The sequence below is a fragment of the Nannobrachium achirus genome, assembly GCF_963921795.1.
Source record: "Nannobrachium achirus genome assembly, chromosome: 15".
Classification (NCBI taxonomy): Eukaryota; Metazoa; Chordata; class Actinopteri; order Myctophiformes; family Myctophidae; genus Nannobrachium; species Nannobrachium achirus.
In genome coordinates this window covers 3,463,272-3,479,917 of record NC_137822.1, presented here as the reverse complement: position 1 = coordinate 3,479,917, position 16,646 = coordinate 3,463,272, and the positions used below count along the sequence as shown (strand labels likewise).

The 16,646-nt window shown below is 44.0% G+C and overlaps 2 protein-coding genes across 2 annotated transcripts in view; one reads left to right on the top strand and one right to left on the bottom strand.

Annotated features, from left to right (window-relative positions):
* The window catches only part of sez6l (seizure related 6 homolog (mouse)-like), a gene marked incomplete at both ends in the record, with an annotated part of 190,279 nt that overhangs the window by 159,339 nt on the left and 14,294 nt on the right, over positions 1-16,646 (top strand). The window contains 2 exons of the mRNA XM_080742871.1: positions 13,001-13,197; positions 14,374-14,568. Coding sequence (XP_080598997.1) covers positions 13,001-13,197; positions 14,374-14,568 — 392 coding nt within the window. The remainder of the gene's footprint in view (positions 1-13,000; positions 13,198-14,373; positions 14,569-16,646) is intronic.
* LOC308299043 (dual specificity tyrosine-phosphorylation-regulated kinase 2-like) lies at positions 8,663-10,309 on the bottom strand (the record flags this gene model as incomplete). The annotated part of the gene is made up of 1 exon (XM_080742769.1): positions 8,663-10,309. The coding sequence occupies one exon, from the start codon at positions 10,307-10,309 to the stop codon at positions 8,663-8,665; it is 1,647 nt and encodes a 548-aa protein (XP_080598895.1).

Below are 16,646 nucleotides of genomic sequence, written 5' to 3'. Positions count from 1 at the left end.
TATGATGAAGCAAGGCTTTGCTTTGCGAAAAAATTTACACATTTGAAACTTGGAGATACGAGGTTTCGGGCAGACAGTGACGATTTACTTTGTTGGCCGCCCAGCCCCCAAAATGGAACGAAGGCCAACATTTTATTTGTATCGGGAATTAACCGTCCGTTCGGGAGTTGTCCCGCAGATAAACTATACAGTTATACTGTAGGCTACTATATGTTGGTTTGTTTACTGAAGAATAAAGTATAAAATAGGGATAAAGTGGTTAAACGTCAATGTATTTTGCTGGGGACCCCCTGAATCTGCATCACCGATACAACTCTGTTCTTCACACAGGATGTCTGTTGTCAGACCTGGGTGTCAAATGTTTAGTGAACACTGAACAGTTCTAGATATCAGAGAGAAATAAAGTTAAAATACATCACGTTTGATAAACATCATAAACTGCATTCAGCAACAGTGTTCAAATTGAGTACTTTATTAACAAATTGCAAACAGTACACCAAGTACAATTATGCTTATTTTGAATGTGGCCATAAGAGTTCTAAAATGTCCTAAAATATGTAAGAAGCAGAATTTAATGTAACACATATTATACACACATCAAAATCAATATATATATATATATATATAATTTTTTTTAGGGCATTTTTTTGAGCAGTGCTAACTGCTCCTATAGACCGCTTTTTTACCAAAACCATGATGTCACAAATGATGATGACCTGAGTCCGCTAGACCAATGAAACACTTTGATTCTGTTGATCTGTCCATGATGTCATAGTCACATAGGCACCCGATTGGTTAACTCTGATTTAGAACGCGTTTAGGCCGCGTAAAATACGTCATAACGCGTTTAGACGGCTAGATACGTCATAAGAAATTATTGAGCGGTGCTAACCTTGAATTTCAAAATTGTATTAGATGAATATTCACTTATAAGCGATAAAATAACCACACTTTTAGACAGACTGTGGAAGATCTTACAGGTTATAAATGATATAGCCAACTAATACAAGTTTAAAATACAAATAAACACAATATCCACTGGGTATCCACTGATTGCCCAGTTCTTCGGGCTCTTCGGGCCCAGCTCTTCTTGAAAGATTCAGTCAAGTCAGTGGTCTTGAACATAGCTGACAGTTGTTGTACTTGGCTGACAGCTGTTGTACTTGGTTGTACAGCTGTTGCTGCAAGGCCTGTGGTTCCAAAAAATATAAAATACAAATAAACAGCTTTTGGAAAAAAAAGATTATGCTGTCACTAATGAGGGTAACATGAGTTAACTAGACCAAATGTTCCGCCCCAGGATAACGGATGATTCTTTGGTCAAAATAATCGTGGTATGAAATTCAAATACTTCGGCTTTGCCGAAATAATTAGTATAGGGTCATAAACAAAAATCTAGAGGCAAATAAGGTCCCTGGTTGCCTAACTGACGACCACCAGAGTCATCAGGCTCTGGTGGCAGAGCTGGTTCTGTCCAGAGATGGTTCCGTCCTCTGTATGGTGTAAAGGTCAGGACACACGAAAACCTTATATAGTCTGAGCAGACCTCTAGACTGACATCATACACAACACAAAGAATATTGCCATGCATGCCTATCAACACTGATTCGCGCAGGCGCCCTTACAGGAATTAGATTGCACCGCTCACTTCGCACGGGTGAGTCAGTGAGTGAGTCACACTTTTGCCAAAATCTGTAGGAGCAGTGTCCAAAAATGTGTTTTGCAAAAATCGGCCTGATGGTGGCTAGAAGAGGGCCATGTGAGAAATGGAGGTGGAGGTTGTGGTTTGCCATCCAAGGAGTCTGTGTGCAAAGTTTGGCATTGATAGGGCCAACGGTGGCAGAGATATGACTAGGGCAAAAGTGTGACGTGACGGACAGACATGCTGACAGACTAACAGACTGACTGATAGACAGACTGACAGCTTTTCATAGTAACTGCAACCTGACGGTCGCAATAAATAGGACCATGATGAACATCTTTCCTCATCATATATTTCATATATATATATATATATATATATATACTCACTAAGTTACTCAATCATTCTCAATAAGATACTCACGGACACACAATGGTGTAGGAATCCATTCCGCTCTGATACCCACTCTTGTACATTTTGTTGACATTGGATGAATAGGTTTGAACTTTCGATCACACCTAAACCTCAGCGTTTGATGTTCATTATACAGTGTGGTATTGCCAAGCACGTTCCCATTATCAATCCGTGGTGGCAGTGCACATATGAGCTCTGTTGACAAACACACACAAAATACCAATCCACAGTATATATGATAGTATGAGGTATTGGATATATTTTGCAAATGTACAGTGCTTAAGTGTGTAGGCCTATACATTCATGTTTAAATGTGTTTTAATTAAGGCAACTTTTTTCATCAACTTATGTGTAAGTCAAAATGCAAAATGTAGTTTAGTATTATTTACAAAGAATATAATGAAAGTTATACAGTAGTTATAATAGAAGGCCAATGTGTGCAATTGTATGACAAAAAGTTGATTGTTTAATAGGAAGGATGTTTTGGCCAGCCTTATTGCCTGGGTTGAGGAAGAGAGGAAAGGAGAAGTTTAGAAATGACTATAGCCTAAATAATTATAGCACAGTACCTTTGCATGGTGGAGCTTGGTTACTCCAACATCACACCTGAGACCTAGACCTATAGACCCTAGATTTAACATGTTTTCCATCATTATTCACAATGTTTTCCAAATAGTAGATTGATGGGAATACTTACGTTCACATTTAGAACCTTGATGATACCAGCCATCATCCATGCACCTTAAATTGAAGAATCCCACGAAGCCAGCATTACAACTCACTCTGACCTTAGTTCCAGGGGCATAGGATGAGGCCAGACCAGATGTGTCCAAATTTGAGTCATAATGGGAACTGCTTAAAAAGTCTGCAAGTTTACAATCTGAACAACGAAAAGAGAAACATTCATCATATGTTGTGCCGATTTGACTAATTTGTACAGTTGACAAAACAAACTATTAAAACATTGTTGTCGGGTGTAAACCTTGTATGTCCAAAACTATTTTATTCATTTCAAAAACGATGTTCAATTGTGAAAAAGACGATCTACAAGCACACGCCTCGCACCGCGAGGCGTTGTGCACCCGTGCGATGCAGAAATATTTAGGGAGTACCAGTAAGACTCCCTAATCGGGAGATGGTCGCTTATCTCCACAAATAGGGCAAAAATGGGTTTTTCCAAAATCTTCCTGATCCATGTTGATGACATGAGTGTAGACATGCTATGTAGTGATTTCCGTGATTTTAGGGCAACATCTGTAGGAGCAGTGTCCAAAAATGTGTTTTTTAAAAATCGGCCTGAAGGTGGCGCTATATGGGACAGATTAATGTTGATGGGATGAGTGTAGACATACTGTGTAGCGATTTGCGTGATTTTAGGGCAAAAACTGTAGGAGCAGTGTCCAAAAATGTGTTTTAAAAATCGGCCTGCAGGTGGCGCTAGAAGAGGGCCATGTGAGAAATGAGGGGTGGGGTCTCCGCGTTGCCTTGGCGGACGAATAGGTACCGGCCCCGGCTCTCCCGGACGCTCCTAGCCCGAGTTACGGCATTTTATGTGAGCTGCAGTGGAGGGGGTCCTCCACTGGGGGCGCCACCACTTTTGCATCCGTTCTGGAGCACCAGGAGTGGGTGGTCCCCAGGAATTCCCCGTGAGCAGCCCCGTTGGGGTGGTCATTTGGTCATTTTTGCACATGTGGTCATTTTTTACACCAGGGGTCCTTGGAGGTTGTAGTTTGCCAGGTAAGGAGTGTGTGTGCAAAATGTGGCATGGATGGGGGCAACGGTTGTGGAGATATGAGCAAGGCAAAAGTGTGACGTGTGACGTGTCACTCACAGAGGGACATTTATTTACTCCATGTCCCTCTCGCTGTCTTTCTCTCTGTAGGGAAAGGAACGTGGCACTTGAACATTATGTCGGATGATCTAAAATAAATGTTTCTTGAAGATGGGGGATCGCAAAGATGTGTCTCCCCAGTTCCTCTCCCACCCAACAACAACAAATAGGCCTACAGTATATGGTCACAAGTTATGGCATGATGACAGCATCCTACATGTAGGCTACAGTACATCCAATTTGCCGAAATCAAGGCTTCAAAACTGAACTCCACAAAGCAATGGATGACGTCATGGGTAGATCTGTCGTCAGCGTAACGGATATAAAAGCAGCAGTCAAACCAACACAGGTAATTTCTCCAAAAGCGGATCACAATTGTCTGGTATTGCACGAGCAGCGAGCACCACAAAAAAGGCTGAAATGGCCGCCACCATGATTGACACGGAAGGAGCCCCAGCGCCAAAGGTCATCCCACCAAAGGTCATCCCCTTCTTCCCGACATTTCAAAGTTATTTGGCAATGGGAGATCAGTTGTACCAAAAGGGGCACTATATCAAAGCTATAGAAAGCTATTCCATGGGATTAATGCTCAAGGTGGAAGACAAGGACTGCCTCGCTGAGCGATCTAAATGTTTCCTGAAGATGGGGGATCCAGAAAATGCTTTAAAGGACGCTGAGGCATCTCTTAAACAGTACTGTAAGGCAGAGGCACTGTGCACCATGGGGGATTTTGAGTCTGCACTGGCTGTTTACCATAGGGGACGGAAGCTGCGTCCAAATGTGGCCGACTTCAGACTCGGCATCCAGAAGGCAGAGGAAACTTTGGAAAGGACTGTGCGGGGGAAACCTACCGGTGTTATTCATCACCTGAAGAAAGACAAAGAATACCTGGAGAAGTGGGACCTAAGGACCTAAGGAGAGACCCACCTGAGGAAGAGGACCTAAGGAGAGACCCACCTGTACAGAGGACCTAAGGAGAGACCCAACTGTTGATGGTGCCTGATTTCCTGGAGCTCTTCAGGGAGAGAGCCACCGCCCCCTTCTTTGTGTTCCAGGTGTTCTGTGTGGAGCTGTGGTGTCTGGATGAGTACTGGTACTATAAGGACCATAAGCTGGACTTTGCCATGTCTACATACCGGTACCTAAATATTAGAATACATGAGGATAGTGCATTCTAATGACCCTGAAAGGTCATGTTAAGATACTTTGAAGACAAAGTCATTCGAAAAGACAAGTCTGGCATGTGTTATTTCTGTTGGGACGATATTTGATGTCTTCTTGCAAATGATGGCTGAGAAGCCCAAGACCAAAGAGCATGAAGAGCAGCTGGAATGTCATGCACAGTTTCTATTGCTTTACTTTAACCACAATGACAAAAGGATCTGTAGAGTTGCAGACAAATACTGGACTTGTTTGGTCGAGACTTTCCAACATCTGCTGTGGAGTGGTTCTAGACATTCTAGACATCTTGCAAACATTCTCTCTGTCACTCAGTGCTGACATCCGCAAGGATCTGCCAAACATGACATTATTATAGGTATCACCTTCATGATCACTGTCCCAGTTTAGCCAGAAGGCCGGCAAGATGAGAGACCGATTGTACAAAATTCAACAGTAGTTGCAGATCCAAAGAGGAGAAGGAGGTTCTACTGTATTTTCGCTCCCATGAAGTGTCCAGGATATGGAGTTGGTTAGGCGTGGTAAAGCTTGTACTTCGATCTACGTGAAGTACAAGCTTTCTTGAAGTACAAGAATATTTATATTCTTTGAATTTCAAAATTGTCTTGAGCTGGATATCTCATACAATATACATGACTAATACATGACTCATACAATTGAGAAATTCAAATGAACTATTTTGAAATTCAAGGTTAGCACCGCTCAATAATTTTTTATGACGTAATTTAGGCGGCCTAAACGCGTTCTAAATCAGAGTTAACCAATCGGGTGCCTATGTGACTATGACATCATGGACAGATCAACAGAATCGAAGTGTTTCATTGGTCTAGTGGACTCATGTCATCATCATTTGTGATAAGCTGTTTATTTATATTCTTTGAATTTCAAAATTGTCTTGGGCTGGATATCTCTATAATACATGAAAACAAACCACACTTTTAGACAGGGCCCTGTGATTAAAGCGCTCTGTCTAAAAGTGTGGTTTGTTTTCATGTATTTTATAGATAATACATGACTCATACAATTGAGAAATTCAAATGAACTATTTTGAAATTCAATGTTAGCACCGCTCAATAATTTTTTATGACGTAATTTAGGCGGCCTAAACGCGTTCTAAATCAGAGTTAACCAATCGGGTGCCTATGTGACTATGACATCATGGACAGATCAACAGAATCGAAGTGTTTCATTGGTCTAGCGGACTCATGTCATCATCATTTATGACATCATTTGTGACATCATTTTTTTTAAGCGGTCTATAGGAGCGGTTAGCACCGCTCAAAAATACAGTATGATGATGAATTGATGATATATGATGGTGATCTATAGTGTTGGAATACATTATTGTCCAGTCAGAAAGGGTACATACGGATAGGGACACATGGACATACACACAAAGTCATATATTGGAGCGGCTAGCACCGCTCAAAGAAATGGAGTCATGTGTTGCATGTCTGGGGGAGACTAGACAACTGGTGGTTGAAATGACTCGCTTTTATTTTAGCGTAAGCTACCTTTTTTCACTGACGAAAACGAAACAAAAGCTATGATGACGAAAACTACAACTAGACAATTTTATCAACACATAGAAGTAGAACTAAGACAATGCTTGGTTGCGCTCGGGTTCGCACTCTGTGTGAACTGCTCACCACGTCTGCAGGGACATTTACATGTCTTGGAAGCATGTCATGCACAGAGCGAAAACACACGATTTAAAAGCTCACAAGGTGTCACGTTGGACATTTTAGGTTATTTGTTATTTTACGATGGAAGAGTGTTTGTACTGATCAAACTAGCGATAGAATACATGTTCAGAAACACCTTTTAATAAAACCTTAGCGGTCTCGGATATTTCATAAAAGCAAAGGACAAAGCCTCACTCTGCAATTTCCTCCTACAGCTGGTTGACTGTATGTAGAACGGCAGGAGCAATAGGTTTAGAATGATAATACAGAAATATCATAATTTTGGCCAAACAAAACGTATTACATTTCATGATAAACTACATAGATTATTATACTCCTGTGGCTCAGAAGGTAGGTTCCGTGGGTCTGCGGTTAAAATCTCGGCTCCTCCTGTCCACAGGCCGGAAGAGTCTTGAGCAAGACTCTGAACCCCGGTGAGTTGGTTGGTGCCTTGCATGGTTTCCTTCGCCATCGGTGTATGAATGTGTGTGTGAATGGGTGAATGTAATGCACAATCTATGTAAAGCGCCTTGGATAAAGGCGCTATACAAATACACCATTTACCATGGCTGAGTACAAACCCTTGTTGGCAACGACTAAAGAAAAAGTAAAAAAAAAAAGATGAAAAAAGACTATAAAAGATGACCTGAGGAAAAAAAAGGTGACCTTTGGCTTGGTCTCATAGTTGTGGTCTTGGGTTCTTGTCATATGCAGGCCCTTGCCTCTTGTTCATGTCGGGCTACACAGGCAGCAGGAAATGGTATCGTCATCCAGTTCGATAAGGCTGCTACTGCTCAGCTTTGTTGAGTGGACATTTTAATCTATGCCCACTATGTGAACGACATCACTCCGCTGTGCGTAGCATTCATGACTGACTTAAACCTTTTTGGTCTTTGGGGAGTGTAGGTCATTCATGAACTTCTTCCAGCTGGTTCGGTGTTGGGTGATCTTCTCTGTTTTGCGTATAATTCATGGAGGTCCAATATACTGCCATGGAGTTCCTGTATGAACCTCATACAGTTATGGAGGTCTGCCTTGATCCAGCTAACATAGGCCTCCATGTCCTTGTGCTTTTCTTCTCTGTTCTCACGGAAGTCTTCTCTCTCCATTTCATGGATTGGCTCCTTAACACATCGGATGCCCACGTGGTGTCTACAAGTCAATTTCTTTGATGTCGCTGGAGGCCCACGACGCGTTTGACGCGTTGTACAGTAAACTATACTGTACTGTAGCTACTGCACTTGGCTACCGCGGTGATGAAACAAACTCCATTTCCCAACATGCAGCGCGCAATTACGTCACCCGGACGTGCTGTGTGTCTCGTTGACTTCCTGTTTAGCGGCTGCACAAAAATGCTGTTTTCTCCGGATTCTCTTCCTTTTTTCATGTTTTTCTCAAAACGGCAGCCTCTTCTACATGCCGTAACACAAACACTGTGGCTTAGAAATGATAAAAAACGGTCCTGACTGAAAGAAAAGATTTTCGCAAAATAAACAGGACATACTCGGATTACTTTTCTCGCCAGTACTCTCGCCGGTAGGTAAAATGACGCGTTTGACGCGTTGCCATGGGCACCAGCAAATTAAGACATCAAAAACCACGTGGGCGTCCGATGTGTTAAGAGGCTCTTCCCACTTCTCTGAGCTCAGTGACTTCAGAAGTGTGTTTCTGATCCAGCTCAAATATTTGCTTCTCATCATCATTGGTGATCGTGTCCCTCTCCAGGGCCTGGATGTAATAATGGATCATGTTGTCAAGCCTCTCTAGCTTGTACATTGCTTCCTGGTCAAAGTGTTCATACTGGTATTGGTAATATATTACCAATATATTTCTCTCCTCATACTCACTTGGTCTGTGTTAAAGTTTGTGATCCTGCTGGGACAAAATACTTGTGTATACATCTTCTGATTTTCAGCGCAAGTGGGCGGGTTGTCCCATGTTTCTGGGAGTTCTGGGAGGTGGCCGTGGTAACAGCGTCGTTCTTGCGGCTTTAAGCGGAACCGTCGTAGTAGTGGCACAAGCACCACAGGACCTCCTTCCAGGCCCTATGTTGGGTTGGAAGGAGGCCCTTTGTTGCTTGACGAGCCTTTGCACTATGGGGGACTTTGGGCTCCTCTCGACCGCAGGCAGGGTCATTTCACGGTACAGCCAGGGGTGCTTGAGGGCCTGGCTGGGTGTGAGGCGCTTGTCGGGGTCCCAGTCCAGACACTTCTTCATGAAGTCAGTAAAGGTTGGGTCCCTGCAGCCCTTCAGTGCAACGCTCCATTCCTTGCTCCCCGGCGGGCCTCTCATCTTGCCTTTGGGGGAGTGGGACTCCGTGAGCATAATGGCCCCCGAGGGCAGTGTTATGCTGTCACAGTAGCGCGGGTAGCCCTTGGAGTTGATGAATTTCTTCACCCGTTTGGCCTGCTCCAGGAGGTTTTGTGGAGGCATGCCCAGCAGCTCCATGAAACAGGCCAGCTGGTCACCTTCATCCTCCCCGGGGAACAGAGGGTATCCAGTCAGCAGCTCAGCCACTATGCAGCCGAAACTCCACATGTCGATGGGCAGGCTGTAGCGCGACTCTAGGATCACCTCCGGGGCGCGGTAGAAGCGAGACTGGACGTACGTGTAGACCCGCTGGTGTTCAAAACAGCTGCAGCCAAAGTCAATCACCTTGACGTCGGTGCGTCCGTCGTGCTTGAGCTGGATGTTCTCAGGCTTGAGGTCACAATGGATGATACTTTGTTTGCTCAGTTCCACCAGACATTGCAGGATGGACATGGCAAACCTCCTGACCAGCGGCAGGCTGAGGCCCTGGAACATGTTCCTCCTCAAGAGATCGTACAGGTTAATGCTCAGCAGTTCGAACGTCATGCAGATGTGATTGCGGAACGTAAAGTTGTCCAGCAGGCGCACCACGTTGTTGTTCAGGTCGTGCTTGCGCAGGACCTCCAGAATGCGGATCTCACCACGCGCTTCCCGCTGGAAGCGTTTCTCGTTGCGAACTATCTTCAGGGCCACCCGCCGCCTCAGCTTGTGGTCGTACACCTCGGCCACCTGTCCGAAGCTTCCCCTACCGATCACCCTGATGATCTCGTAGCGGTAGGCCACGTGGTCATGCAGGACCATGACATAGTGGGCATCATCGTCATCGTAGCCACAGTTGTTGCTTGCGCCAGCGATGGCAGGCCTCTTCCTGGCATTGCTTCCCAGGAAGTAAATTTCTGGGTAGGAGTGGATCTCCGTTTGCTCCAGGGCGGTCATCTTGGAGCGGTGGCGCTTAAGCGCCTGCTCAGGATTCAGAGCGTTGCCAAACAGCTTGAGATCTCCACTGTTGGTTACTCGGTGGTCAGGCGAATCACTGGAGGCGTGTCTCACTGGAGACGGGCCGGACAAGTGTAGAGCTTTACCCAGCACCTTACCGGCGTCACCGGTACTGAGCTTCAGCCGAACACCTCGCACCATCGCCTGATCCCTCAGTATGCCCTGTGTCTTGAGGATTTGGTCCGTCCTCGTGTGCGAGTCATTCAGTCCTTTTAAAACGTTCTCCTTCTTCAATGTCTTAACGCCTTTCATGATTTGCGTGAAGCTCGTTGAGCTGACTTGTAATAGTTCTATATAGATTACCCTGCCTTGGGCTCTGCTAGCCTTGGGTTAGGGACCGGCGCCATGGCAGTGTGTTGCAGTCGGGCACATGTTTTATACTGTCCGTTCTACCACTCTAATGCAGCGGGAGGAACTCTGATTACGCCACCTGCCCCAAATCCCTGTGATTGGCTGCTGAGTTGATCCAGCTGTCAGCCAATAAGATGGGTTGTGATGCAACGTCACAGATGTGCACACGCAACACAAATTCTGTATCCGTTGAACAGTTTGTTCTCCACCGGCCCAGTATATGTGTTCAAGTCTTCCTGGGTAAGGCACTTGACCCCTAACTGCTCATCATGACCATCCGAGCTACTATAACATTAGCTGGGTGAAGCTGAAACTTGAGTTTCCACTGTAGTATCATAAATTATATCCTACTATATAAAATGTGGCTTTCGTCACGCTTGTTAGGATACTGTTATGGGTGACGCGACTGTGACGTAACCTCCTTGGTTATTTAAGCCCTAGTCACGTGTCTTACTGTTGTTGGATATCCAACTTTGCTGTTTGTCTTTATTAGTGTTTTCTTTTGTGACTTGTCTTCTCATTCAATATATTACAGTTGACTTTGTCTTCTTGAAATCTTTGATCTTAATTTATTCACTTATTTACTTTACTCTTGGGGGCACAAAAACATGGTATTCGTACTTGTGTTTGAAATGTTAATGGGTTCAAGAAAAGGTGTCACTTCCATCGGCAGGTTTATGTTACGTCACATTATACTGTATAATAGAGGTAACATGCTCATATGTACTGTTTAAAGACAGCTTTAAACTAGATTTTCAATGCATAAACTATTCATAATAATGCTAGGTCAGAGCAGAGGCTTGTGGAGATACTGAACGTATCAATGCCATCATCCTATGAGCTAAGGACCTACAGTAGGTGTGCTGAACAAGGTTATTGCATTTTTCATTAGTTCATTTTTTATTTATTTCACTTTGACTTTGTTTTCAGTTCAAGTTTAAATTAGTAAAGTGAGTTGTGAGCTTGTAGAGCCACTATTTTTGCTCATTTGGGGGCGGCGGGTCGCCTATAACGACATGTCCAAAATAGGGATACCAGGTTGAAAGTGGTTAATACATGTATGGTTGCAGAGAAGACGACGCTTATCTATGAAATAGTAAGTACGTAAGTAAAAGGATATGCATGAAAGAACTGCATTTGAGAGTAAATGTGAACGCTATGGGTGGTGGCAATTGCCATCGTCCCCTGAGACCCCAAATAAATGACGCCCCCTGGGCATGGGGTCTGACAGAGTTTTAAAATGTCAACCTTCCTGCGCGCGCTGGTTGTGCTGACTGTTCATTCTGCATCGTCCCATGGGTTCAGGAGGTGTCCTGGCCCTGTTGTCCCCTGGGTTCAAGGCCTACAGTACACAAGTTGTCCTAACCCTGTTGGGAGAACAGGTAGCTCAATGTCATCTCTGTCCTCGTGGCCAGCAGCCGCTTCTGTGATATGGAATAATAATAATAATAAGCATGGCTAGATTTATGTGAAATACTTGGAAATGTAGACCATCGCTTTTCAATGCCGGGTCCAGGGAACATCATTAGTTATAGTACTCAGAACGGCCCTTAAAAGATGATGCCATGATTTTTTTTGATCAGGTATTATGATTATACTAGGAGGATGTTTTTTTCAACAAAAAAAAAAAAAGTGTACAGAAAGTGTTAAAATTAGGTGCCACCAGTTCAAGTTTGCCTCGTTGTCAGGTGGGTGTCAGGAGGGGCTGAGTTTATGATGTCATTAACTCAGTGTTTTTCAGTTGGGCCTTTTGACTCAGAGGCTTCCAGCTTTCAGGAAGTAACCACAAATACACAGGGTTTGCACATTATAACCCCACCAGGTGGTCTATTAGAATGTTAACTCCATAGACACATACAGAACAGAAAAAGTACATGGCACCACCTCGTTAACGTATTGTATTAGAGATGGTGTCATCGCTTCCTTGTTTATTTTTGAGCGGTGCTACTGTATTTGCTCCAATAGAGGGTATGCGCGTGACATCACTGTTGCTGGAAGTTATGTGGGAACACGCCTACTGAGTGGCAAAACACTAATTTCTGCCATTGACAGCCCATACATCCAAACAGAAAAGTCCTTTCTGATTGTATTAAACTAAGTTAACTCACCAACATTGCGGCTGTACTGAAAGCTTGAATTATCCTCTTTCTATCTGCAAAGTTTTTGTTTCATAAAAATCCACCATAGGCATGTTATGAGCTACTTTCTGTCAAGACATTCTGTGCAGGTTTTTATTTTTCCAAGTGTCAGAGTTTGGAAGCACTCGTTTTCTACATCACAACATCCTGCTGCCTCCTGCATTATGTGCAAATTATAAACAGGTGGTATGCAGGGCCGTTGAGTGATTTGCAACTAGCAATTCCAAACTCCAATGCTCCATGCTGCTCAATGTTTTGCCACTCAGTCTAGATTAGGGGGGCGGGTCCCAGTGGACATGCATACCCTCTATATGTGGCTTTGTGTGAAGGTCCCTTTTCTGATTGGACAATATAATGATGAGACATCATGTGGGTCCATCATCATCATCAGCATCATCATCATCATCAGCACCGCTCACTTCACACGGGTGTGATTTTATTTGACTGTCCTCAGGCTGAACATCAGCGACAGTGACATGGTGACCATCCTGGACGGTGACGAGGTGACCACTCGTATCCTGGGACATTACGTGGGAGGGAGCAGACCCTTCAAGCTGTCCTCCACCAGTCCTGACCTGACCATCACCTTCCACTCGGACCCCGCTGGCCTGGTGTTTGGCAAGGGACTGGGCTTCATCATCAACTACATGGGTGAGCCTCAGAGGTAGATGGCTTGGATGTCTCAAACCCCCGCGTGATTCTCAACTTTCTTTCTTTTTTTCTGCTTTTTATTCCTTTCATTTCAAGGACCCCCAGTTTGATATTAGGGACTTTAAGCTCCGACGGCTACGGCAGATGGCTACGTTAAGCGGAAATGGATCAGTGCTCGATAGATAAACCTGCCTGCCGTCGCAGCCTTTCCTACTATGCCAGAAGTTACCTTTCCACGTAGAGGCTACAACGTCTGCTGCATAGACGCATCACCATGGGCATCAAAGAGTTCAGTAAAAGGGGTGGGAAACAGTCGGCTGTTTGCTTAACGATTTTGACTGCTACGGCGATTGCGTCATAGCAGCCGTACTTCCGCCTGGTGGAGCTGCCCTGAAAACCGTCGGAGCTTAAAGTCCCTGGTGTCTCTGTCCGGCAGGGGTCATCAATATGTGTCAATGGCAAAGACGTGGCAAATTTCTTTATATTCTCTTTTACACACCATTATAATGTTGGGGGAAAGGAACTGGTTGGGATAACGTGTTCCTTCCACACTATGTCTTTCTTACACAGTATAATATTTAATAAAAGAAAAAAACATGGACATGACTTTTTTCATTCCATGTTCTCTTCTCACATGGCTCTACCAGGCTTTGTCTTTTAGCTCCCCTTTTCCTCTGCCCTTATTCAATCACATCACATTTGTCTCACCGTCACGCACGTACACACACACACACACACACACACACACACACACACACACACACACACACACACACACACACACACACACACACACACACACACACACACACACACACACACACACACACTTAGAGGTTCTGTTTCATATAACGTACACTGTACATAACAGTACTTCACTATGTATATTCTTTAAGATATGAATAATGAATTCTATCATTTTTAGCTAGATCTGCTAACTCTGCGTAACACTGTAGTAGTATGACAAACTTACATTTATGATTTAAAATGTATGAGGACAATGGAGATAATAAGGAGGTTTGCTGTTATCTCCAAATGTTGTTGCAATCAAATATCAGCTTCTGAGACCGACCTCTCAGTCTTAACTGTGGTGTTAAATCTAAATCTGTTAAATAGATAACACATCTTTTCTAATGGAGCCACTCATGGAACTTCTGCTCTGGTCTGTGAAAACAGAGGTGTCCCGCAACGACTCGTGTCCAGATCTTCCGGAGATCCAGAACGGAAGGAAGACCACCAGCCACGCTGCGCCGGTCCGAGGGGCTCGCATCACGTACCAGTGTGACCCAGGGTATGACCTGGTGGGACAGGAGACCCTCGCCTGTCAACTAGACCTGCAGTGGAGCACACAACCTCCCTTCTGTGAAAAAAGTACGTCCCAGTCGACACATTGACCGCCATTGGCGTAGATCTACGACTACTAGCCTGGCGTTGCTCATACTAATTCCTCACTGCGTATCGGATATTAGTCTGGACTCGCGAGCAGAATTTTCATTTCCAAGGGGTGGGTTAAAAAAAATGGCTCTGGACACGATTGGTTAGACCACCAGACCAATGCTAGGCCCTGATTGGTCCCCCAAATTTTGGGGGAGAGGAAATGGATTCACAATTGAGCGGGGCCAAACCCATATTTGCTGTTATGACCCACGGCTCGTAGTGAATATTGACTCGACACCAGTTTGCAAAAATAAAGAATATTTATTACAAGAGAGTGGGTCGAGATGGGGTTACAGAGTCTTTCTTTTCATTAAACAGTCAAGTAGAAAAAAATATATATAGGTGTAAAAGTTTCATATCGAAAATATACTATTTACTACTATGAGGAACTGTTGCTGGTGGAAGAGGAAGACTAGTCATATAGGGATTTGGAGTGTTAGACAGAAGACCGCGGCGCGAGGCCGTGGTCTAAATGCTACAAACAAATACAAATAAGAATACAACTATGGTCCAAACACAAAATATCAAAACAAAATAATAATAAGCTAAATAAGCAGGTAACGAAAAGGAATCAACTTAACCAAAGAGTGATCTTTCCGAAGGATCCCCCAAATAAACAGTAATTCAAAACCCAACACAAAACAAAAGAGAATGTAACGTGCAACACAGCGGGGAGGCTAGGCTAAGCAGGCGCTCGGCGTGGCATGGGACGGGTCGCCCTTTATAGTGACACGTTGGGGGCGGGGAACGGCCGGCGTCGCTCATCACTTCTCTCCACGCCTCCGCGTCATCTCCGTCTCCTCCGTCTCTTTTCCCCATATTAATCAGAATACCCAATATAATAATAAATACAGGGCAGGAATAAATACAGGGCAGGAGCCCTGACATTTGCCAAGGGCAGGTTTTTTTGCTCACACAGATTGGTCTGGTTCCAGGCTAATGATCTACATCATGTCAAATCCATTTCACCACCGACATCGATGGCTACGTCAAACCCTGGTTTTCAGTGATTCCGCTAGAGGGCGCTCTTCGCCAACATATGAGTGGTGCTGGAAATGATGCCATCCCCCAAAAATATCCGTCTGGCTTTGTTATCAGATTTTAAATCTTTTTTAATCTCTGATTATTTTCCCAGATAATTTTTTTTTTCTACGGACCCCAGCTATTTTCGGGGTGAAAGAAAAGACAACCGTTCACCCGGCCATTCGTTAATACCTGGCAGAGATTGTGTTAATATCAGCGTAAGGGGGCCGTATCCACAGGACGTATTTTGAGCGCTTTGGATATTATGTCCATAGCGCTCACACACATCATGATGCCCGCACTGTTCCAACCTATCAACCACTGAGGTGCTCACTGCTCAAACGTCCTGTCATCTGTGTTATTAGCACAAATAACGATTCAAAGTTGGTTGTAATTAACGGCTTGTCAGACACAGGCAGGAGGATCAAAAGAGCAGCGCTCCTCTCCAAAAGGGAAACCGTTTCCATCTTGAATCACACAGTGCGATGCAGCCAAAAAACGCTGATTGCCTGGAGTGCACGTTGCTCTGGCGCTGGGAAAAGGAGCGCAGGGATTTACTCCCAAATCAACCCTTGATAGTGAGTTCCAATCAGGGCGGCATTGGGTGACATTTTTATAGTCTTTGGTATGACCCGGCCGGGAAATCAAACCCATGACATTTTACATGACGATTAATTGTCACTCAAATAATTGCGATTAACGATTTAATTTTTTCGTTGTTGACAATTATATTTCTGTTTGGCTTTTAGGCTTTGAAGTTGCACATGGTAGATATGACAAATAATCTAAATATACAAAGAAATTACTGACATATTTGACAACTTTATACTCAAAAAAGAACATTGATAGTGGAAATATTCGATCTACAAGCTCACAACGCGTCGTAGATCTGCTATTTCCATTTTTTTTACTTAAAAAAATATATATGAACAGCTTGTAGATCTGCTATTTCCACTATTTTTTACTTAAAAAAAAATATATGAACATTT